General features: G+C 35.7%; 1 protein-coding gene and 2 non-coding genes across 3 annotated transcripts in view; all 3 read right to left on the reverse strand.

Moving 5' to 3' along the window:
• Positions 1–6,923: 6,923 nt before the first annotated feature.
• Positions 6,924–27,035, reverse strand: part of Tyr (tyrosinase) — an 88,757-nt gene continuing 68,645 nt past the window's right edge. Inside the window, 3 exon segments of the mRNA NM_001107535.1 lie at positions 6,924–7,281; positions 7,576–8,782; positions 16,893–17,074. Of these exon segments, the coding sequence (NP_001101005.1) occupies positions 8,556–8,782; positions 16,893–17,074 (409 nt within the window). The 3' untranslated portion in view covers positions 6,924–7,281; positions 7,576–8,555.
• LOC120100222 (U7 small nuclear RNA) lies at positions 13,083–13,144 on the reverse strand. The gene has a single exon (XR_015655721.1). It is a non-coding gene; the product is annotated as a U7 small nuclear RNA (small nuclear RNA).
• LOC120100220 (U7 small nuclear RNA) lies at positions 13,159–13,220 on the reverse strand. The gene has a single exon (XR_015655719.1). It is a non-coding gene; the product is annotated as a U7 small nuclear RNA (small nuclear RNA).

Raw genomic sequence — 27,035 nt, forward strand, 5'->3', positions numbered from 1 at the left:
CAAATGGATGGAACTACAAAATATCATCCTGAGTGAGATATCTCAGACCCAAAAAGATATACATAGTATATACTCACTAATTAGTGGATATTAGCAACAACAACAACAAAAAATACCCAGGATACAATCCACAGAACCTAAGAAGGTAAACAAGACAGAGGTCCAAAGTGATCATGCCTCAATCCCATTTGGGATGGAAAAGAAAGCAGAGGGCAGATGGAGGGAGGGACCTGGGTGCTGAAAGAGAGGGGGAGGGGAAAAGGGAAACATGATCAGGTTTTGGGAGATGGAGTGAGGCGTAATGGAGTGAATCTAAGAGGGTCAACCGAATAAATAGAAATATGCAACCTCAGTAGGTGGGAGGTAGGGGGACCCTCTAGAATGTATCAGAGACCTGGAAGGTGAGAGAATCTCAGGATTCAAAGAGAGAGACCTTAGATAAAATTCCCAACAGTGGGGAGAGGGAATTTGTAGAATCCACCTCCAGTAGAAAGACAGGCTACCAAGTGAAGGGATGGTATTTCCATCACACAGTCAAAAACTCTGATTCAGATTTGTTCTTGTTTAAAAGAACTCTCAGGACAAAAATGGAGAAGAGATTGAGGGAAAGTAGGTCTGGTGACCTGCCCAAATTGGCACCCATTTCAAGGGGAAGCTCCAAGGCCTGACACTATTTCAGATGCTATGATGTACTTAAAGGCAGAAGCCTAGCATGGCTGTCCTCTGAGAGACCCAATAAGCAGCTGAAAAAATCATATACAGATTCTTACACCCAACCAATAGACTGAATTCAGGGACCCCTGTGATTGAATTAGGGAAAGGCTGGAAGAAATTGAGGAGGAAGGCAATCCCATAGGAAGACCAGCAGTCTCAACTAACTTGAACTCCAGAGATCTATCCAATATTGAGCCATCAATCAGGTAGCATACACTGACTTGTCTGAGGCCCTGACAAATGTACAGCAGAGGACTTCCTGCCCTGGTCTCAGTGAAAGATGCACTTAACACTTAAGAGAATTGAGGACCCAGGGATTAGGAAGGCCTGGTGGTGTGTGTTGGAACATCTTCTTTGAAACGCCAGGGAGGGGGATTTGGGAGAGTTGGGGGTCATGGAGAAGAGTAATGGGATGAGGAACTGTCAGAAGGCAGAACTTGAGGGGGATAATAACTGGACTGTAAAATAAGATAACTTAAAAAAAAGAAGAGGAAAGGAATGGATAGAAAGAGGCAGGGGGAGGTAGAAGGAGGAAGAATAAGGAGGAGGAAGAAAGAGAAATGCAGATTTAACAAATGTCAATTTTCATTCGTTTTAGTTGTATTATATGAAGTTGCTCTACACCGTTTGAATTAATGAAACCTATACCATTCCATCTAGTTAGGTTCTTCTGAGCATCTGTGACTTTTTTTCAGTCAACAATTGATATTTGTTTTTCTAGATAAAAACACACACAAATATCTACTATGTACAATATTTAAAGGATAGAAAGATACCTCCACGGTTAAGATCACAACCTAAATTTGATACCCAGACCCACTATGATTAAAGAAAAGAACCAATTTTTCCAAATAGTTCTTTGTCTGGTACATACAAATCATGTCATAAAAATGCCCCCACATACACACACAGTATATTTACATAAATAAATATAATAGAGATTTAAATATATAACTTAATTGATTAGCATTGAGCTGTTGACCAACAGTACTATAGGTCACACTTAAACAAATGTTAGCTATTATTTTCCTCCAAAGCCCTAAAGACAGCCTGTTCTTTTATTTAATTTGCTTTTTTGTTATGCGACAGTTTCATTGATAAATGTAAAGAATTTTAATCATTTCATCCCTTATTTTTCTCTCTCATGCATCTTCCACTCCTGCTAAAGCCATTGAATTCCCAACAAGTGCTCCTCTTACTTTTATGCCTTCCTCTTGTGTGTGACTAACTTAGTATAATTATAGTTGCTAACACAAACATGGGTGGAAGACAGAACAGGAGCACCTTATCAATGGCTATACCACTGAAGAAAATGACATTCTGTTTTATAACAGCTATAAACTAGTCCCTCAGAGAAGGAGAGTCTCATAGGCCACTCCCATCCGTGATGAAATGTCTACATATCCATGTTTGTGCAGCTTTTGTATAGGTAACGATAGCTTGGGTGACTTCATGTAGGTAATAGCTGTGTCATTTCTAGAAGAATTATATATGCTATATACCCCTCTGCCCTCTGGTTTTTACATTCTTTCCACACACTCTTTTACTGATCTTGCTTAAGCATCAGAAATAGGGAGATAGATCCTGTTTAAGGCTGAGCATTTTACCATCACATATTCTTAACACTTTTACTGGTTATGATGGTTACCAATGGTGGTAAGAAATGTGCCTGGTATATAAACTGGAGTATTTAAAGGAGCACTTAATGCCATGGATCAATGTGGTCAATGGTGGTACAGTTAACTGTTCCAAAAAATTCGTTCTTTTTCTATTGTCTTACCATGTCCTCCATCCCATCATACTCCATCTTTCTCCCAATACTTCCTTTACCTCAGAGGACTGGCTATACACAAGGTAAACAAAATGCACTCTGTCATCTACTTTAAATTACACTGTGATGACTCCTAGTGGCCAATACAGAAACATTGGGGATTGGTTCTAATGCTTTGTCTTAATTTGGCTTCCCAAATCACACAGGACTCTACATATTCAGACACTGAGGGTACCTGTTTCCAGTTGGTTTTTTGATTAGTCAATAAAGAACCAATAGCCAATGGCTGGGTGGGGTAAAAGAGGCAGTTCTTTTAGGATTTCCAGGCAAGAAACATAGGGAGAAATTCCACCATGAGGGGGCATAGAACAAATGTCTGATGACAGGGAAGCAGAGAGATCAAAATTAAGACCCATCACCATGTAAGAGTCAGAGAAGCAGCCCCAGGGTCCAGTGCCCACCTTGAGACTGGGGCAACAAAGATAAAATGTAGATTTAAAAGAGGGGAGTGTGTGCTAGGAGCGGGAAGGTTTGGAAGTGGCCAATCATCAAAATTGAGCTGATGTGTGTGTGTGTGTGTGTGTGTGTGTGTGTGTGTGTGTGTGTGTGTCTGTCTGTCTGTCTGTCTGTCTGTCTGTCTGTCTGTCTTTCATTCATGTGGCCCACAAGGAACTCAAAGCTGATTAACGATTCACTACTACACTCTCACCTGACATGATAGTTACTATTCCAACATGGGTGCTTACAACATGGGTGCTTATCCTGGAACTGTCAGATTACTGTCAACATGAAGCAGGATAATGTCTTTGTATCTATAATTATTTCTTTGTATGTGTCTATTTTTCTTGAATTAGTGCCCTTATGGATCTATAGAATTCCAGTAATTTTACATGATGAGACAAACGTTGAATTTAAAATCATACTAGCCAATGAAAAAAATCCATTTCTACCAATTTGAACTAAAAAAGCTTGTACAATTTCATTTTCTCTATCTCTCTCTGTCTCTGCTGTCTTTGTTTCTGTATATCTGTCTCTGTCTCTTTCTATGTATGTTGTATGTATGTATGTTTGCATGCATGTATACATGCAAAGGAAGTGCCTTCTTTGTTAATTTCTACTTATTCACTGGAGACAGAGCTTCTCCCTGAAGCTGGAACTAGTCAGACAGACAGAAACTCAAGTGATTTTATTTTTGTCTCTATCACACTTCCTGTGTGTATCACACTGAGGTTACAGGTGAGCATGTAACCATGGCCATATTTTGCATATAGATGCTGGAATCCGAATTATTTCTTTTTTGCTTGCACATAAGTGTTCTTTTCCATTGAGCATGCCCCCAGCTCAGTAACTTCCACTACCCATGGAATGATGATATATGTGCAAACATATGTGAGATTTTCTATCACACAAAATAAATCCCCAGTGTTATTAGTAACGATGATAATGATAGTGAAGTAATCAAAGATGTGTGTGGAAGTCATGGAAACAATATGACTTTGTATGAGGAATAAGAATTAAAGTCATGGAGGCATAAATTAAAAGTTGTGATACAGCCAATTTAATAGCTTTTTTTTACTTCTTAGAATATCTTTGTTATTCAAGCTTTTTCATCATTAAAATAAAATGATACATCCATATTCAGTGATCATATTCTATATAATATAGAGTAGTGCTTAGACTTGTGTCCAGTATATAAATGATGAAAATGTCCTATTATATTTGTCAAAGAAGAAATTAATCCAAATTAAAAATTATGTCTTAGAATAGAAATCAGTAGTTATTTTCTATTTTATGACCTTATTAAATGGTGTTTTAGAATATTACTCTAGAATGGTTATATTTTCATTATAATTTCATAAGTAATAATCTACTTTGCTCTGACCTCCATTTGCATTTTTCAATGTAGGATATGGTTTATGGGTCTTAATCATCTTTATAGCCCAAAAATCTAGCAAAGTATCTGTTGGCTAAGTTAATGCTGATTTCATTTTGTCTTAATAAGTAAAATACATAACTACTTGGATTTTTTCTTTTATCCTTGGCATATATTTATTGTACACTCTATTGGTATATATTTACTGAACACATTATAAATGTTATAATGTCTTCACTATAACATTTTCATGTGTGTATAACTTTTCTTTTTCTCATATTGATGCCACCCCAAACTACCCACAATATCCTCTCTTCCCCTTCATTCTGGGACCCTTTTTTTTAACCAAATAGTTTCTCCTGAAAATATGAGTATATTCACTCATATGCATATAGAATGCATATAAAATATATGTAGAGTAAATGTATATAGAATACATGTATTCTATAGAAAAAATGTATTCTATAGAATAAATGTATCAAGAAAATGTTATTTTCTTGATCTATGCATTCATCACCATGAACCATAAGTTAATCACTTTTCTTGCAAATGACATCATTTAATTCTTCTTTATAGCTGAACAAATGGTTACCATGTATATATGCCATGGTTTCTCTATCGATTTGTCTGTTGATGGACATCTGAGGTGTCTCTACTACCTAGCTATTGTGAATAGTACTGTTACAAACAGATGTTCAGGTAGCTGTAATGGTATATAGACTTAGATTTGGGGGTGTATATACTCTGCAAAAGCTACTACTGCTATTACTTAGGAATCAGATCATAACTTTGTCATTCAGAAAGTATGTACTCACTATGAAGTGAATAATAGCCAAAAAATAAAAGAAAGAAAGAAAGAAAGAAAGAAAGAGAGAGAAAGAAAAGAAAAGAAAAGAAAAGAAAAGAAAAGGAAAGAAAAGAAAGAAAAGGACAGAATACCCAAGATACGGTCTACAGAACTCAAAATGGTCAACAAGCTGAAGGACCCAAGTGAGGATGCCTCAGTCCCACTTGGAAGGAAGAAGAAAGCAACCACAAGAGAGGGAGGGCCTAGGAAGGAAACGGGATTGGGGGGTGGGAGGGGAACATTATTTGGTATTGAATGGGGCGGGGAAGGCTTGAAGCCCTGAGGGCCAGCAGAAAGAACCTTGGGAGGTAGGAGGTTGGAAGGACCCTCCAGAGACCTGGGAGGTGAGAAACTCTCAGAATTCAAAGTGGGAGTACTCTAGATGAGCCAGAGAGCCCACCTCCGGCAGAAAGACAGGGCATCAAGTAAGGGGTGGTGTTGCTATTTCATAGTTAAAACTCTGACCCATAATTGTTCTTGTCTGAAAGAACTGAGGGAATGGAAATGGAGAAGAGCCTGAGCGACAGGCCCAAAGTAGGATCCAGCTCAAGGGGAGGCCCCAAGACCTGACACCATTACTGAGGCTGTGGAGCATTCACAAAAAGGGAGCTATCCTGACTGACCTCTGAAAGACCTAACAAGGAGCTAAAAGAATCAGATGCAGATATTTGCACTCAACCAATGAACAGAAGCTGCTGATCCCTGTGGTTGAATTAGGGAAAAGCTAGAGGAAGTTGAGGAAGCTGAGGATGAGGGCGACTCTGTAAGAGGACCCCCAAGATCTCTCAGACACTGTATCACCAACCATACAGCAGCTGAGATGAGGCCCCAAACTCATGTACAACAGAGGACTCCCGGGTCTGGGTTCAGTCAGAGAAGATGCACCTAAACCTCAAGAGACTGGAGGCCCCAGCGAGTTGATAGGTCTATTGGTGTGGGTTAGGTAGGGACATCTTCATGGATACAGGGAGGATGGGAGGAGGTCTGTGGAACAGTAGGAGGATAGGTTGGGAGGAGAGTGTAAAAATAAAAATAGATAGATAGATAGATAAATATATATCTACCCTCCACTTCTCACTGTGACTCTCCACAGACCCACCCCTTCCTCATTGCCTCCTCAGCTTCATATCTGTTTTCTTTTTTAAGTTTAATAACTCATTGACTATAACTTATGCTGTGCATATGCTACTGAGTTTAGACCCTGCTACTGGAGCATGAGGATTCTACCAGGACTCTTATAGAAAACTGAGTCTCCCTGAAAGAGAAGCCATCACTGCCCATAGTGCATCAGTTAGGGGTTAAGGCTAAGGAATCTTTTTCTATTCCATCCTAGAATGTTGCTATATTTTAAAAAAAAGTCCCAAATAATAAATTTGAGTATATAAAACTTAAGTGAAACATTAAAAATATTTAAGTTGTTCATATGTAGTTTGCAACAGCTGGATAATCTTAAGGCTTTAATGGTATTAATAGCTTGTTTTCAATTTACATCCCATTTTATAAACTGCCAACTGATCTCATAAATGTAAATTTATAAAAACATCGAAAGGCTCATCAATGACTTATGCTTGTTGTCAGCCTCGTAGAGACACTGGCTAAAATGACTTTTATCCATCCCAGATTAATCTCTACAGGTAGAGAATTACATGTTTGATTTGATTTTAAAAAGATGACTAAAGCTAGTTTTAAAACATAAAACCCAGAGTGCAGGAAAAGGGAGGAAAGAATGTCAGTTATTTATTTCTTAAGAAAATGATGCAGCAACAGGACAATTGCATAAAAAATGAAACAGTTTATAAAATTTACACAGTAAGCAAGACTAAAATATATAAGGTTGATGAGAATCTAATGAAACTTTCAAATACATTGAAATATCCATAATACAATTTTGTTGCCATAATAAGAAACTATATAGAATCAAAAAAGATGGTGTGACTGCTATTCATATAGATATGTTGAGCCTCTAGAGAAAACAAACAAAAAAACAAAAACAAAAAAAAAACCAAAAATACTCTATGATGGCATGCAGAGTGGCAAAGGAGGGCGTTGTATTATGATAAAGGGGAAAACAGTTTATAAGACCCCTGTCAGTTGTAATGAACATTTCTTGGGTAGATGTATGTATACATCCTAGGTAGAAGAGTGCAAGAAAATGCTGGAATAGCATATACAAGGCCCTGGGTTGATGTTCAGTACTAGAAAAAAATAGTTTGGAAAACTAAAACTTTGCTTTCTAAAGTTTTACTAAACTAAAAAGTAAAACTAACATTTTATTTCACTAAAGTAAAAATTTACTTTTCACTAAAAACCTACTTTCACAGCAAATTTTGGTGCGTCACAGAGTTGCGAAGGTCTCAAAGATGACCCATACCATTGTACCATGAGACTGGATGTGGCCCTGATATTCTCCCATCAGAATCTGATTCAGACGGTTTTTCACATTTCTGTTTCCATTCCTTTGGCCCTTGAGTTTGACCATTACTGATCACAGTCAGGCAGACTCAAAGCTTCAGATGTTACTGTAGTCATCTGTTTTGATTCTTTTTCTGGCTATGAGTAATGTTCAGGTAATAATCTCTAGTAATAGTTCACTCCTCCCAGAAGCCACTCTTCTATTAGGCAGAACATTCAGATCTCTTGCCTGATTGTTTTCTACCAGTCACTGAATGTAGATAAAATAGCTTAAATATGACAACTAATGAAAGCTGGCAGATGTTCTCCTCTGTTACTGATTTTGTAATTATTCATCTCTCCTAATCATTAATGAAATGAGTTCAAAAATTAGTGAGCATTTCTATCTGAGATTTTCAAAATTGTCATGTAACATGGACACAGAGGCACAAATACACACACACACACACACGCGCGCGCGCGCGCGCGCGCGCGCGCAAGCACGCATGCATGCATGAACACATGCATGCACTTAGAAAGAGAGAGAGAGAGGGAGGGAGAGAGCAAAATTTTATTTTCTTGGAAATTTACAATGAAGTAAGGAAAACAAAAATGTGCCTCAAGTTCATAGGCATCACTTTTTATAATTTTATTGTGATTTTATTTTTTTTATTTTTTTCAAATGACATGATTTTATTTTAAATCACCAAGACACATTCATAAAAACCAACCCAAGAGAAATTTTTTAACAGAAATTTTATTTAGATACAATTTATTTTTTAGGAAATACCAGTCTTTCCTTAGAAACTGGGGCATGGGAAAAAAACATGGGTCTGAGCAAAACCCAGTCAGACAAACAGCTATGGTCTATGTTTTGTATTAGTTTAAAATTGTAGAAACACAAACAAATAGGTAGAGTGAGGTCAGACCTTTTAGTCCCACTCTGTTTCCTAGGATTTTCATAGATGGCTCTGGTACAGCAAGCTGTGGTAGTCATCTTTGTCCATGAGGAGGGGCTGCCTTTCCTCCTGGGGTTGCTTTTTCTTCTGATGGCATAGCCTACTGCTGAGCCCAGCTAGAGCTGTAGCAACAACAGCTCCCACCAGTGCTGCTCCAAGAAGCCATGGCCAGATACGACTAGCTTGTTCCAAGTAGGGTTCAATATAGTTTCGGTAAAAGCCTGGATCTGAAATAGAAAGAGATCATGCTGTTTTCAGGGATATCACCATCAACATAACAGCATTTTAGCATGCTACTTAGTAGTAAGATGCTTGGGTTTGAGTGCCAGCTATTTTGCTTGGTAAATAGAAAGAGAAGCTTGGGGAAAGTTAACCTATTCTTTCTCAGGCTCAGTTTCCTCCCTAGGAAGAAGAGGAAACAATTCTCTGCTTTTGGGACTTCATGAAACCTGCATATAAACCTCACTGTATAATATTGTTAGGTATTATTGTTGTAATTTTATACAATTCCTTTGATGATTGTGTAATAGTACTGCCCATGTATGAAACATAGTTGTATTATTAACTGGTAATGATCTGTTGGATAATTTAAATTATTTGAATAACTCTGACTATACAGCTGGAAAAAGCTGTGTAGTCTCAGAGCAGTCACAAGAACACTAAGACACATGCACACTGTTCTTGCAGAGATCTCAGCTTTCAAAGTATGTGTGCATATGTGTGTGTGTTTGTGTGTGTCTATGTGTGTGTATGTATATGTGTATATATGTGAGCATGTACATGTAGATGGCATCAAGGTTAAAAGAGGGTGAATGGGCACCTGGAGATGAAGCTACAAGTAGTTATGAACTGCCCATGTTGGTACTGGGATTTGAACTTCTGCCCTTTGTTAGAAGAGCAAACCCTAAACTCTTTAGATACCTCTCTATCTTTACAATTTTCAGTCTTAAGACAATAGATTTTAGTCATGAGTGTTTTTAAAATAATTTCAACTGAGGAAAACTCCCAGCCTTTGATCATCTGTAATTACTTCAAACCTCATAAGATAACACAACTGGGTTGGGATTAGTACATTTGTGACTCCTGCCACCCATACATAATTTTCTACCCCTGAATCTTCTAGTTCAGATAATCTAACATACATATTTTGAAAATAATGTATGTGTGCGATTTCCCTGTACGTTTCCTAAAGTTTTTCGTAAAATCAAATTACACCTTTACTTTCATGAGTTTCCTAAAAAATATTTTTCTATTTAGTCCAAGAAGCCCTAAACATCTAAATATTATAGGTCTGGCATTTCTTCTACTATTACATCAACACATTGTATTTGAGAGAATACAATATATATTCAGTACGATACTGACTCCTTGAAGACCCAAACTATGATGTATAGGGATAATATCTTGTATACTGTGTGGAAGCATTATTGTTAATCAAAGTCTGATGACCAATAAGCTGAGGAAAGATTACAAGGTGGGACTTCTGGCAAAGAGAGAGGAGCTCTGAGAAATAGCCACAGCAGGATTCACCACCTGGACTTGGCACAAGTTGTATGAGGTAACCAGCCATGTGGCAAACACAGAATGATATAAACAGGATAACTGAGATATAGGCTAGTCAGAGAAGCCTGGTGTAAGGCCTACTCATTTATTAATAAATAAACAGGGTGAACAAGCCCCTGGAACTGAAGCTACAAGTAATTAATTAGGAACAGGGGTGTGGGTGGAAAAGTAAAAGCCAGTGGTTACAATGAAGTAATTCTGAAATTTGATAGAGTGCCTGAGCCCCATGAGAAAAGTAGATGTTTAAGCCATGACTGAATGTACTTATTGTACTCCAAAAAGGTAATGAAGAAATATTAGGCTGATTTAGTGAGATATTCAAAGGATATCGATGGAAAACAAATTATAAATTAGACATTAACTACATTACATTAACTACAATGTTCTGAGGTAAAATTTGTAGTTTATTTTTTAAATCTGGTATATAATAAAATTAATTATAAATAAATTAATTAACTAATGTAAAAATAATTAAAATTAATATATATTAAAAATATGGAGCATTGGCTCTAAGAGAAAAATAATATGAGAAATAACTATAACAGACTGATTCAATGTAGAAACAATAAAAATTTAAGCTGTGTCTTTAAGTGACAGTACCATATTGAGATGGTACAAATAAAATAGGTTTGTAAGAGAGGTAAACTCATTATTTATATATGAAGACGCCTGAGATAGACTTAATGAATTAAAAGATATTATTATTTACATATTATTTAGAAACATGGAAATAATTTTTAAAAGTATAGCTATGATACTTGGGACACTAACCTGCTAAGAGCATAGACATGGAAAGTGATGTCTTTGTTTTGATATTTGAAAAAGTCTAGCCTTTAAAATATCATACAACATCATTTGATAAAATGAAATTATTAAGCATGATCAATGACATGATTCATGTATGAGAGTCAAATATAAGCAAATACAAAACAGAGACAAACATAAATGGAATACATTATTTTCCAACACTTAAAAATATTTCATTATATAATACAGAAATGTATTATAAAATAGTACCTGAATTCTAAAGTAATAAATAAATAGTATGACGAGAAATAAATTATCAAATGATATATGATGAAGTAGGTTGGTTTTGTAGAAAAAATCATGTAAATTAATTACATGTGAATTTAAAAATTAGCTTCAAATATATACAATTAGAAAAAATAATAGTCTTACTATCACGTATATACTTAAGGCATACACTCATTCAAAGAATAATTTAAGATGTATATGCTTCTAATTATAAATATTCTGCTTACGTAAATACAATTAAGGTCTATTTAGAAAATTTTAAAATTCCAGCAAACAAAGAACCCGCACTTGGTACTCTCTCAATAAGAGGAGATAGATTGCTTATGGAAGGCAACTTCTATAAACTGTTTCTTCTTTGGGTTGCTTATATGAAATGCCACGAGAATATTGATGAGACATCATAGATTACAGAATCCAAGGGAAAGATTAAGTCTTAAGAAAGATTAAGGTATAGTCTTCAAAATTATGGGCTATTTTTTCATTAGAGTATTACTAGCAAAAAATTTATTCAAGTCAAAAAAATTTTAACTCATACCTTAGTACCTTTGCTACCCACTCCTTCATTCCACCCCTGTTGAAGTAGAAACTACAGTAATTTTTTCATGATCATCTTCTTTAGAGATATTTGATATGTACAGAATAGATGCCTAACTCATGATATTACTAATGAATGCTCTGAATTCTCTATCCTGCAACTAAAACAGTGGATTCAGGAACTAAAGTCAGTAAGCAAAGCCAGCACAAGATAAGAAGCAAAAAATCAAAAGCTAGAAAACTGAAGACCTGGTCCCCTCTGTCTTTCTCCTTTCCTCCTTTTTTATCCTTTGAGTATTCCCGTTTTTCTAATTTTATGTTCAAATTATTGTTTTGTCTAATCTCATTCTTATTTGCTGATATTTGCTCTTCAAAAGTTCTAATGACTTTGAGAAGTTAATTAACTTCACATCCCACAAAAAGAAAAGAGATATACTCATGGCATGCTGGAATGATAATTACATATAAATAATTCATAGTAAAATTATATACCTAAATCAAGGAAAAAGGCACCATTTACTTTATGAGGTATTTGGAAAGTTTGATAATGTTCTGAATGAATGACGTAGGAGTATGCTCCTTTCAACCTGGAGGATTTGTTAATAACTAATTGCATATTAAAACTCAATATTAAAAAAGGACAAAAATAGAACTTTTTTTTTAAACTTAAGTGGTGGCTACACGGAGAAATATCTATTTTTTCTGTTTCTTTTATTTACCTTTCTCTAAAAAATCATCTTATCTATCTCTAAAGCCTTTAGAAGTCAAGAAGCTAGTTTTAATGAAAATAGATTGTTTTTTGGTTGTTTATCATCACCAGAAATGTCAATAAATGACTGATATAAAAATGTAAATGTCTAGATTTGAGTGCCATTAATTTAAATAATCAAAAATTGAAACAAATGAAAATGTGGCATTTATTTTCAGTAATACTGAGACTCACTCTTAAATACATTTTAAAAATATGTTTGATAATGGGACTTAAATGCCTAGATTTAACTACTCCTATTTATTTGCATACATAGTTGATTTTAAATATCTGTCAACATGTAGCAAATTGGATAATTATTTCTCTTATGTCCTGGATATCAAAGGGAGCAGCTAGTGCTCTTAAACATTAACTAAGCTATCTCTCCATGCCATGAAACAGCTTCAACTTGGAAAGGGGGTCCTGAGAGGGGAGTTTGGAAGACTCGACATCAATTGTGGGTACAAGCTGAGAGCTCAGTCTTCTGCTTGATAAAGCTCTCCAGAGATTTCCAGACAACTCAGCTCTTGCTAGAAAAAAATTCTAAAAGCTCTCTGGGTAGATAGCTCATGGACTTTCCATCCAATGCCAGAAAAGCTGCTAGAAAACAAAACAAAACAAAACAAGCAAACAAACGAAAAAAACTCTTGGGTCCTCAGACCTAGGTCAGAAATTCTGCTAGAAAAATTCTAAAACAGCTGTAACAGCTCTCCAGGATAGCTTTTAGGTTTTTTGACCAAAGTCAGAGAAGCTGCTAGAAAAATTCTAAAACAGCTGTAACAGCTCTCCAGGATAGCTTTTAGGTTTTTTTGACCAAAGTCAGAGAAGCTGCTAGAAAAAAATTCCTGGGTTTTCGACCAAGGTCAGAAATCCTGTTAGAAAATATCTAAAAAAGCAATATTTGCTCTCCAAACAGTTCTTTCTGGGTAGGTCTCTCTTTCAGACCAAAGCCCAGCCTTTTATTTACATATCAATGTTGTCATTTGCTCCATGTTCCCTTTCGATTATCTCATGAGTCAACCTTTTATGACCTTAGGCCCCTTGATTTCAAACAACAAGTACTGTTTTTTTTTTTTTTTAAATGAATTCAGAGATCTAAGTATGCACAGACAGTAAGCTAGCTGGGTAAGATCCGGCTCTGAGATCACCATTCCTACAAATCTATTTATCTACTTCCTTAATATCTTTCTGACGGATTGGCTTATAGTGCAGTTGCTTCTGTTCCTTGTGGCCCATGAAGCTTCTTGTATAATTCATATTACTTTCCTATATTTTGCATAGTTGAGAAATTATACATCTTTGAATTCATGTTTTTAGAATTTTTTTTCAACAGGCTGTCCTGAAGTTCATAGCATTTACCATTTTGCTGAGTTCATTAGACACACCCTCGCCTCCTACAGTAGTGCTGTTTCTGATTATCAATGGGGTCATTAACCTTGGCAGAGAAGATATCCCCCTGAAGGGGGAACATAAATTAAATAATGTGAATTAAGAGACAAACAAATCTCGTGTGCACAGCAACCATTAACATGCATTCTTTAGAATTAAGACATCAAGACCTCTGGAATCATAAGCCAAAATAAACTCTTTTTTTTTTTTGATGTTTCTGTCCTTGCCTTTTATCAGTTTTCCCTAAAAGAAAATCACTTGCTTCTCAGTTTGTAAAACATCACTAAATCTGATTACAAGAGAAAATGTTTGACAAATTCAGAATACTTAATACTTAAATACTTAAGTAATTATCAACATGAATACTTGAATGATGAATAATGACGGTCATGAACTAAGTTATTGGAAAAAAATTAATAATATTTTTAGAAATCTTGAAGTTTAGCAATGAATAGAGATAAAATTTAACTACTTTGAATGTATAAAGAAACAGTAATGAAGAATGCCTAAAAAGATAGAAAATAGGCAATTTCTATTATTTATTTTAAAACTAACTTTTTCTAAGGTTAACTTTGTTAGTTCATAGCTATACAAAAGCATAGTAAATCAGTAAAGTATTTCAAATCAATACTGTGTATTTCAACATACTTAGCAAAAATATATTCCACCTTCTATTAGGAGTTTTTATTCTTGTCTCTCATATAGATCTAAGGTCTAGGTATCTGGAGCTTCAAGTCTATGTATCGTATTGTGCTGAGAAATATTTACCCTGATGTTTCGTATTTTATCATTCTATCATAACAAAAATATGGGCTTCCCCTTGTGTCTGGCCCTTTCTTTTATCATTGTTAAATATATCAGCAAATTATACTATAATTTACATCACCAGTTAAAAAGCTTCAAAGGAGTCCTATAATTTCTTCTTTATTTACTCAGTGTTTAACTTATTTGCCAATTTCTATGAGTTATGTCCTAAAAATATAATGAGGAATAAACTGGTTCTTGGATCACACCCAGAAAATGCCCCAGTCATAAAAAAACATACAATTTGTGTTAACTTTTACAAAACATCTCAATCTTTTCAATGTTAATTTCTTTGTCCGTAACATCCAATAGAAGAATTCAATATTCCATAAATACAGTGGTCATCTTTGATTTTTAGTCTTATTCTTTCAGGTTAGAATATTTGCTGCCCTTTTCTATCTGCTGCCTACCAATTCTTTAAACATTGTCAATAATGAATTATATATAAATCACTGTTTACATATCTGAGTCCTTAAAAAATTTGCTGTTCTGTCTTTGTACTTCCTTGCACAGTCTTTTGGACTTTGTAGTGATTTAAATATGCATGGTCCAGGGAGTGGCACTATGTAGGGGTGGGTTTTAAGACACTTGTCTTGGCTGCCTGGGAGTCTTTCTTTTCCTAGCTGTCTCTCAGTTCCTCTAGCCCAATGTCTGTCTGGATGCTGTCACACTAGGACCTTGATGATAATGGACTGAACCTCTGAACCTGTAAGTCAGCCCCAATTAAATGTCCTTTATATGAATTGCCGTGCTCATGGTATCTGTTCACAGCAATAAAACACTAATTATGACACACTTCCATATTGGATTTGGTGCTTACTGATATCCAAATTACATTAGTCATTTCAATGGAACTAAAGCTGATTGTAAGAGCTAGGAGTTAGTAAGGCTCACACATTTGTTCATTTTTCCTTATTCAATGACCTTATTCATATTTCATTCATTTAACTATTTGTAGTTTTACATTATGTTCTTCTAGCCTTTGTATAGAAGCCTTTATATACAATAGTGAAAGCATAGTGTGTTAAGGAAACTGTCAAAACCTATTTCCTCCCTATACTGGTATTTAACATTTAAGAACTCACTTCAATTCTATAAGACTGTTATTCTCAGCTCTTTTATGGAAACTAATACCTATCCAGCAAATAATAAATTTATATATATATATATATATATATGTGTGTGTGTGTGTGTGTGTGTGTGTGTGTGTGTGTTTTAAATAAAAAGGGTTCACCCACCCCTACACCCAAAGACTTATGTTTTAAGGACTTAGCTGTCAGCTGATAGGTTTGAGAAGTTGTATCACAAGAATTCTGACTACATTAATTGATTAATTAATTGATAGATTCCCAATATGATGTACTAATTAAGGTGTGCTGGAAAGTAGGAAGCGAAGCCTGATTGGAAGAATTAAGTTACTGGGAGCTTGCCTTTGAGGGATACATCATGGATATGACTTCCTTTTTGTCCATAATACATATTCCTAACATCATGGTATTTCTATCTTGCCTCGAGCTCTAACCAATGAAACCTGGCGATCATGATCTGAAACCTCTGAAACCATGAGAAAATAATTTCATTAACTTGTCTTTCTCAGTCATTTGTCATTGCAACAAATAGGTAGACCAGAATACTAGGAAGTTTCTGCATGGATTAGGCTTTCATTATTGCCTATTACTTCTTCACCAAGAAGATATTAATGTAGTTCTAATTAGGAATACCAAAACCAGTATATACTTCTAGTCCTAAGGCTTTACGTTATGCTTTTAGCCAAAGGAATACTAATTAACATTACAGAAGTTGAAATCCATTACTAGTTGGATTTGAAAGCTTCCATTATTGTATTGGTAATCTTACTAAGAGTCTCCCAGTGAAAGATCACAAACTGCTAACTCCCTATTATCCTGCATAGACTGAATTCTTTAACATGATTCAGAACAATACATTGAGTCATTCCTATCTAAATATATAACAAATAAAATGTGATTCACAGAAATTAAATAATATCCCTAGGTCATAAAATTGTTAGCGGACAGAATAATGGCTCAAAAGCTTCCCAATCCTATATTATTCAATAATTTAGCTGTACAAAATATCCTTGAAATATAGTTCTAGTTCACATGATTATAAATTTGTATAATAAAGTTTCTTAAAAAGTTTTGGGAAAAAATGTATATATGATGGATTTTTTTTCTTTTTTACTATCCCAAAAGAGATTGCCCACATTAGACTACACAGTTCATCTTAATGCAACTGAGCCTTACCTGATTCTTGTAGGTAACTGTAGTCATATCCCAGATCCTTGGATGAAATGAAGAAATCACCATTTCTATAGAGTGGAATGAAAGGAACCATGTAGGATTCTCTGTTATGGCCAATAGGTGCATTGGCTTCTGGGTAAACTTCCAAAAGAGGGCGGTGTCTTCGGAGCCATTGTTCAAAAATACTACAAAGGGAAGGGTTACTCAGACTCAGGAACATTTTATATAAAGTCTAAATTTTAAGTTATTTAAAGACAATCATTGATATCACTAGACTTAGTCAAATGCTGACTATCTTCAAACTTTGACAAGTTACCATCTCCTATCCTAAATAAGGTCATTCATCAGAAATAAGTGTGAGGATTACTTCAAAACTTTCCTTATGAAAATTAAACTTTTATAGCTAGTATAAAGGTTTCAGAATTCAACATTTGTTCTCATGAAATTTAGTCATAATCATAAGTTAAATATAACTTTAAAATGTAAGGAGAGTCAAAAGAAAAAACATAAAACTCAAATGACAAAGTACTAGAACTTAATCAATTTCTGTTTGTTGTTGCATGTGAGTATCAGCAATTTCAATCTTTGTCTTATGGTTGGGAAAGATCATGTTTTCTGAGGCAGAGCCTACCTTTAATGATATAAGATGAAACTGTCCAAATGGACAGTAAATACAGGTTCCCACAATAAAACAAAACCATCCTAGGAATATGAAATAGTCACACACACACACACACACACACACACACACACACTCACACTCACACTCACACACACACTCACACAGTGGAAATCCATCCTAATAGTGTACAATGACAGTCTTTGGAATAGCATTGACTTTGAATGTGCAGCAAAGATTGCCAGGTCAGGTGTGGACTTGGTAGAGGTGGAATGACATAGTTCCTGGCCCTAGAATGGGGCCAGGAGGCATGGACCTTCATAAGTGTCAATGGCTGCTGTGGACATTAGGCTTATTTAAATATCAATGTACTTATTTTCACATTCCTCTCTCAAAGATGTCCTCCCAGTTAATGTTAAAGACTTCATGATAATCGGAGATAGCCCAATTAGCCACAGGTGAAGGTATGGTTAATATCTCACCAAAATGATAAACCCTGGACCCTTCAGCTCTTAAAGCTAAGGAAGAAAACTCTAAAAACATGAGTTTGAAAATATATCAATTCTCAGCTATGAAAAATATGATTATACAATATGAATTGAATGAGAGAGTTATGAATCTAAAAGAACAAAATCAGCTGCACTCTGTGCGAAACTGTAAGGAAGATAGTAAGGAAGGCGATAAAGAGATTTAAGAAGTGGTGATCATAAGGCATCCCACCCTTCTAAGTTTTTTGTATATGCCTGACAGACAGATCCCTGAGATTACTGTGATTCTGGGACAGAGGGAATTTAGGTCCAGTACCAAACATGGTAGCAATGGTAATTTCATGGCAGGATCCCAGCCAGCTAACCTATCATCTGCACAGATCTGCAGACAGATCTTGGAATTCTTTTGCAATGTTAAAAAAAAAATGTGCATGCTGTCTCCTAAGAATCAAAGGGAAGGGTCATGGGATACTTATTCATAAGATAATTAAAAGGGAATCTATAGTAAATGATTACATTGATATGTAAAAATAAAAGACTGGGCTTATGATCTGCAAGATATGAACTACCCAAAGATAATTTAAAAATATCAAGAGAGAATTCCTTGGTGAACTGTCTGAAGCAGAAAATAGTAAAGATAGCTGTCTGGAGAGCTCCAGAGAAAACAAATCAGAGAGAAAGCAATGTGGAAGGCTATCTCAAGCAGAATTTGAACCGAAAATTTGACTTTGAGTTGTTCCCTTCTCTCAGAATCTCCCTCAAGGCTGAGGCTGTTGCTTGGCAGAAGACAAATGCACCATGAAAGGTACTAATCTGTTCTGCACTAATCTGTTCTCTAGAATGTGTGCTGAGAAGTTTGAGCTTATTGTTCTGATCTGCTCCTGAATGTGTTTCACAATAGTTCTTTAAGCTAGCTACATTTCTTTTGGAACATTTCTATTAAAATAAACCAATGTTAGTTTCTATTAGATACAATAAAAACTAGCAATAATGCTTTAAAAAATTAATTGCATCAGAAGATTTGGAAAACTGAATTCTCAAACAGTAAGAGAATTTATAGAGAACTCTTAAAAAGCATGACAAAAAAAAGCAATTTGTGTTGCCAGACTGGTTAATAGGGGAAGAATGAGAAACCTGGAGTTGAAGTTTCCTTGAGCACTACCTCTATGTTTGATTCTTTCATGATTAAAAAGTAAATTAAAGGCCACACCTGCTCACATTCCTGTCCCAAGAGGAACTTGCCTAGGGCCCTCTGGATACAGGAATATAAGAGCAGTAAGCAGCAGGAACCTATTGGTTTCTTTCTAGACCCAGGACTGAACTGAAATGGTCTCACAGCTCTCTGTACCCAAATCCCATGAAAGAGAGAGCTGGTCTCACAGAAGTGCAGACAATCCTCAGAACTCATAGGAGACAACTACCTCTGCCCACATTCCTGACTCAAGAGGAAACTGCCTAGTGCCTTCTGTGCCCTCTGGTCATAGGAGCCTAAGATCAGTCAGAGGCAGGTCCCCTATGGTTTCTGCTGCACCAAGAGCCAAAAGCCAGACACAAGGAGTGCCAGCACACCTGAGAGCAGAAGTAAGACCAACTCTTCTGCTCCAAGTGACCTACCGGGCAGCCTTAGGACACACAAAGGCAAAGGTCCTCTGATACAGGACACTTCCGGTTTCTGCCTGTACCCAGAGCTGAACTTCTCCCACAGCCCTCTGTACCCAAATACATGGGGGAGAGAGCTGGACTTTCAGAAGTGCAGACAATCCTGAGAGCTCATGGGAGACCGCCACTTCTGCTCACATTCCTGGCCCAAGAGGAACCTGCCTAGTGCCCTCTGGATATAGGAACCTAGAAGGAGTCATGGTCAGGACCCTTCCAGTTTCTGCCAGCCCAGAGCTAAAAGCCAGTCACCAAGAGCACTGACACACCTGAGAGCAGAGGTAAGATCAACTCTTCTGCTCCAAGTGACTTGCCTGGAGGCTTTAGGACACACAAGCCCAGAAGCAGTTCTCTGATCCCAGATCTGGCTGAAAAAAACTTGTCTACAGGAGTGCTGAAACACTGGAGGGTCAATCCACTGACAGAGACAGCAAGACCAGCTAACAGGAGAGAAAACCCAATGACAAGAATCAAGCACAAGAACCTAAGCAACAGAAACCAAGACTATTTGGCATCATCACAGCCCAGTTCACCCACCAAAGCAAATACTTGATATCCAAACACACCAGCAAAGCAAGATTTGGATTCAAAATCAAATCTCATGATGATAGAGGACTTTAAGAAGGACATAAAGAACTCCCTTAAAGAAATACATGACAACACAGATAAATAGGTAGAAGCCCTTAAAGAGGAAACCCAAAAATCCCTTAAAGAATTACAGGAAAACACAACCAAATAGGTGATGGGATTAGACAAAACCATCCAGGATTTAAAAATGGAAAGAGAAACAATAAAGAAATCACAAAGGGAGACAAAGTTGGAGATAGAAAACCTAGGAAAGAGATCAAGAGTCATAGATGCAAGCATCACCAACAGAATACAAGAGACAGAAGAGAGAATCTCAGGGGCAGAAGATACCACAGAGAACATTGACACAACTATCAAAAATAATGTAAAAAATCCAAAAAGAAACAGGAGAAAGCATACTTCAGATGTTTGATAGCAGACTTAAAAGTTGTAGAACAAAAAGAAGCAAATACCCCAAGAGTAGAAGAAGGAAGGAAATAAACAAACTCACGGCTGAAATCAACCAAGTAGAAACAAAAAGAACTATACAAAAAAATCAACAAAACCAGGAGTTGGTTCTTTGAGAAAGTCAAAAAGATAGATTAAACCCTTAGCCCGACTAACCAGAGGGTACAAATTAACAAAATCAGAAATTAAAAGGGAGACATCACAACAGAATCTGAGGAAATTCAAACAATCCTCAGATACTACTATAAAAGCCTATATTCAGCAAAACAGGAAAATCTGGAAGAAATGGACAATTTTCTAAACAGATAACAGGTTTCAAAGTTAAATCCAAATCAGATAAACCATCTAAACAACCCATAACTCCTAAATAGAAGCAGTTATTAAAATTTTCCCAACCAAAAGAAGCCCAGGACAATATGGGTTTAGTGCAGAATTCTATCAGACCTTCATAGAAGACCTCATACCAATACTATCCAAACTATTCCACAAAACAGGAACAGAAAGAACACTAACAAATTCCTTCTATGAAACCACAATTTTGTTTGTACCTAAACCATACAAAGACTCAAAAAAGAAAGAGAACTGCAGAACAATTTCTCTTATGAATATCAAGGTGACAATATCCAATAAAACTGTCACAAACCAAATCCAAGAACACATCAGATGCTCATCCATAATGATCAAGTAGGCTTCATCACCGAGTTTCAGGGATGGTACAATATACAGAAATCCATCAACATAATCCACTATGTAAACAAACTCAAAGGAAAAAACCACATGATCTTTTCATTAGATGCTGAGAAAGCATTTGACAAAATTCAACACCCCTTCATGATATAAGTCTTGGAAAGATCAGGAATTCAAGGTCCATACCTATACATAATAAAAACCATATACAGCAAACCAGTAGCTAACATTAAACTAAATGGACAGAAACTTGAAGCAATCCCATTAAAATCAGGGACTAGACAAGGCTGCTCACTCTCTCCCTACTTATTCAATATAGTTCTTGAAGTTCTAGCCAGAGCAATCAGACAACAAAAGGAGATCAAGGGGATACAGATCAGAAAAGAAGAAGTCAAAATATCACTATTTGCAGACGATATGATAGTATATTTTAAGTGATCCCAAAAGTTCCACCAGAGAACTACAAAACCTGATAAACACCTTCAGCAAAGTGGCTGGGTATAAAATTAACTCAAATAAATCAGTAGCCTTCCTCTACACAAAAGAGAAACAAGCTAAGAAAGAAATTAGGAAATGAGACCCTTCACAATAGTCACAAATAACAAAGTGTGGATGCTTCACTTCTTTTTAAAAGGGGGGAAAATATCCATTGAAGGGGATATGGAGGCAAAGTTTAGAGCAGAGACTGAAGGAACGACCATTCAGAGCCTGCCCCACATGATTATATACATACATATATAATATATATATATATATATCCAAAACTAGATAAGATTGATAAAACTAAAAAAGTGCATGCTGATAGGACCTGTATACAGATGTCTCCTTAGAGATACAACCAGAGCATGTCAAATACAGAGGTGAATGCTAGCAGCAAACCATTGAACTTAGAACTGAACTCCAGTTGGAGGAATTAGAGAAAGGACTGAAAGAGCTGAAGGGGCTTGAAACCCCATAAGAACAACAATGCCAACCAACCACAGGTTCCAGAGACTAAACTACTACCCAAGGACTGTATATGGACTGACCCATGGCTCCAGCTCCATATGTAGCAGAGGATGGCCTTGTTGGGCACCAGAGGAAGGAGAAGCCCTTGGTCCTGCCAAAGTTGGAACCCCAGTGTAAGGGAATATTGGGGGGGGGATGGAAGAGGGAGTGGATGGGGAGGGGAACACCGATATAGAAGAAGGGGAGAGGGTGGGGCTAGGGGCTTATAGACAGGAGACCAGGAAAAAGAATAACATTTGAAATGTAAATAAAAAAATCCAATAAAAAAAAAACCTAGATAATATTGATGAAGACAAAAAGTCCATACTGACAGTAGCCTAATGTAGCTGTCTCTTTATAAGCTCAGCCCGAACATGGCAAATACAGAGCAGAATGCTGGCAGTCAACCATTGAACTGAAAATGGGGTCCCTGTTGGAGGAATTAGAGAAAGGATTGAAGGAGCTGAAGGTGCTTGCAACCCCATAAGAACAACAATACCATCAAACAGAGCTCCCAGGTACTAAACCACTACCCAAAGACTACACATAAACAAACCCATGGCTCCATCTGCACATGTAGCAAAGGATGGCCTTGTTGGGTATCAATGGGAAGAGAAGCCCTTGGTCTTCCCGTGTCTGGACCCCACCCCCCAACTACAGGGGATTGTCAGGTTGGATGGGAGGCAGAAATCGAGGAGGTGGAAAGGGAGAACACCCTTATAAAAGAAGAGGAGGGGGATGTGTTAGGGTGCTTATGGCCGGGAAACCAGGAAAGGGAAGAACATTTGAAGTGTAAATAAAATATATCCAATAAGAAAAGTAAATTAAAAATATTGAATTTGCTGAAAACATGGTCCCTGTATCCTTACAATTTAACACATCCAAATATTCAATATTAGAAAACATTTATGAAGGTCCAAATAAAGAAGTTATTGATAATTTTAAAGTTTAAGCTAGAAAGTAAGAAGGTAGTACGTTGTAGAGAGCAGGTTATATAAAAGGGAGACTGACTATACTTGAATGAATTAAAGAAAATTTACAGTTTAAGTTACAACAAACAGAAGAAGAAAGTCAAGTAGAAAATAACAGAATTTTTTCTATGGTTAAAGGCAATTCTGTTACTTGAGATCTGGATTTCAATCACTAGTCTAGTCAATATATTTTACCTGTACATGAAAGTAAACAAAAACCATAAAAATATGGATCATGAAAAATATGGATCATTTTTAGTTTATTATTAAATATGTATTAAGCATATATTACATGTCAACTTCTAATTCAAAATGGGAAAAACCTATGGCAGAAAGATACTATGTAGATTAAAACAGCAACACACACAGATTGTTGATAGTAGCATTTTTCCGGATCCCTTTGCCAATCATCTTTCATAAGGAAAGTGAAATTGCTGTGACAGAAATATGAAGACCATATGTTTGGAGCCAGCTTTCTAATATTATTCTGGTAGACAAAATGAGGAAAAAATAGGCTTCTAAAGGTTTGACTTTCTTTGATATCCAGTTTTTTCAACTGAAAAAGATTAGAACTGGTTTTATTAGATTGTACTTTTATCTTCAAAAAAGCCTTAAGTTAATTCCATGCAATTTACATAATACAAACAAACCAAAGCACGAAAAGATATTATTTAATTGCTTTATATTTGGTTTTAAGATGTGTACATATGTATATATGTGTACATATATACTTGAACTGTATGGATATTATATGACTAATTTATAAATACATATGCATGTATGATATTTTATTAGTTTAAAATCTTATATTTTTATAAGTGCATATTTTGGGTATATGCAGAGTCTTTGACAATTGGTTCTTTCCCAAACTGTCATACACTTTGATATAAGAACAGGCTAATATGAAAAGTCTGAAGAAAAAAATTGTACCTGATTTCATCTGAGAAAAATTACTATTACAGTTTAATTTATAAATAATCTTGTTTCTACCAAGAAATAAAGACAAAACTCTTACCTTAATAGGACAAGGGCATCAATCCTTAGCTCCAGATTTAATGGATGAGACCATTAATTTGCTTACTATTTTATCAACTTGTGAAAATGAAGGCATTAATTTTGATTAAAACCTTCAGTGGTAGTTTTCATCTTCAGCTAATTTCATGAAACTGTATCTAGAATATGGCTTTCATTGAAATACTAATAATAAACTGTATATTCACAGTGACAGTTTGGGGAGAAATCTCATTAGAAAACTCATATGCACTGAATCTGGACAGATTTCTGAAAGTCTGAGAAACAGGGGGAGAGGAATTATAGAATTAGGAAAAAGTGATCATAGAGAGATGGAATGATATGTTTTAAAGATAGACTATTTGGTTTCAATAAAATAATAAAAAGTCCTGGGTTGCTATTGCCTAAACAATGATAAAAAGAAAAAGTGGAAAAGGAGCAACTTCTCTTGAACCCATAAGAAAATCCAGATTTCAGGACAAGTTTCTGACCCTAAAGCTGTAGGTGTATATTATTGAGTAATTTTAGAGATGAAGCATAATCATAACTGGAATATCAGAATATACAAGTTTCTGACCCTAAAGCTGTAGCCTAAAGAATATGGCTAAAATCTATGTACTAGGAGCCAATGCAACTGGATTCATAAAATTGATAATACCTAAACATTTTAGGAAAACCTGAAGAGTTATTCTAGGCTTGGGTAATAGTGACAAACTTCTGGGGTAGCAGTCTCATGGCTATTACAACACACATTATGACTTTACATCCAGGAATTCTACAAGGTTTTCAGGATGAAGATACAAGATCTTATCTAACTCTGTACATGCAAGCAATTATTGTGAAATATGTTGAGAAGCTTTTAAAATTAAGGTGTATTAACTGGAGAAATGAATTTCTCCCAATCCACCTCTGCTCTTGTCTTACTCAATGGGGAAAAACATAAGACCAAAGGGCCCAAGGCCTCCAGAAAATATTTATGTAGTGCTGAAGTAGGGGGAGAAAGAATGGGTTGGGCTAAAAGAGTTTAGAGAAATACATTTGTAGCCACAGCACCTGAACATTGGGGTACTAAAACTTACAAAAGTTTCAGAATATGCTATATGACTTCCTGGCTCTCAGGCTGTAACATCACACCAATAAAGACACAGTATCAAATCAGAGATTACAACTAAAGGAACTACAATATTCTAAGGAACAAGATATATGTCCTTAAGAAAGGTATACAGGGAAGTCCAAAACCAAAAGAAAAAATATCAAAGGTACTAGGGAAAGTTGAAACTTATGTCAACTATAACCACAGTAAATCAATTAAAGATTATTGAATATAAAAAATAAAATTAATCTTCACAGTAACATTGTATTTACCTCAGCTACTGAAATTAAATAAAAACAAAACGTCCAAAGTAAGTCAACTTGTGTAAAGAAACAAAGTAACTATCAGAATTCCAAATACCATGTATACTTTTACCATCATAGAATTCAAAAACGATATTAATAATATGCTGAGTTCTAAAATGAAATATGAAAAATAATAAGACAAGATAAAATATGTAAGCAGATGTACAAACTCTAATAAACAACCAAAGAAAACATCAGAAATAAAAATATCTACAATAAAAATGAAGGATGTCTACTGTGAGAGAGAGAGCAGAATCAAAGGAAAAGAGAAAGAAGAAATAAGAAAAATGCCCTAAATGAGAATTATTGAGTAATTTTAGAGATGAAGCATAATCATAACTGGAATATCAGAATATACAAATGGAAAAAAAGATAAACTCCAATAGAAAAATTTGTTTTGTTTTGTTTGTTGCAATAGCAAATGAGTACATCTCTTGAGTATGAAAACCTTGTAGTGGCATAGAGTAAGGATATGAGTAAAAAATATTTACTATTGAACATATACATAGATACAAACACACACACATTGGGGGTAGGGAGAGAGGAAAAGAGTGACAGAAAGACAGAGAGAAACAGAGAGAGATGAGAGATACAGACAGACACACACACAGAGACAGAGACAGAGACAGAGATACAGAGAGAGAAACACACAGAGAGAAACACACACAGAGAAACACACAGAGAGAAACACACAGAGAGAAACACACAGAGAGAGAGAAACAATTCAGGACAAGGAGCAAACTGAAATTTTTCGCAATTGCTTAATATGGAACAATTTAAACTAAAATATTAAGTAGTATTGGTTTATAATCCAAACTATAAAATAAATAAAGTATATTCACACTAATATAAATGAATTAATAAGTAGCGGCAATTTATAATGTCAGATACTCTCAAATAATCACGTTAATTTCTGTTTGCCAGAAGTGTATAAGGACTTCCTTCTGAAGAGCATTATCAGAGAGTGGAAAGATTTAAGAGTTTGAGAAACCTGTTAAAAACCACATCTACCAGAAACCATACATTAATATTAACAGTGGTAACCTCATTATATGTCCTTCATATGATATTACTTTTGTAATATTCTTACAATACAAGACTTGTATGCAATAGGAATCAAGTTCTGGAGCTGGAGAGATGGCTCAGAAGTTAAGAGCTCTGATTGCTCTTCCAGTGGTCCTGAGTTCAATTCCCAGCAACCACATGGTGGCTTACAACCATCTGTAATGGAATCCGATGGCCTCTTCTGGTGTGACTGAAGACAGCTACAATGTAATCATATAAGATAAATAAA

This window comes from Rattus norvegicus, chromosome 1 (genome assembly GCF_021556685.1).
Source record: "Rattus norvegicus strain SHRSP/BbbUtx chromosome 1, alternate assembly SHRSP_T2T, whole genome shotgun sequence".
NCBI classification, from domain to species: Eukaryota; Metazoa; Chordata; class Mammalia; order Rodentia; family Muridae; genus Rattus; species Rattus norvegicus.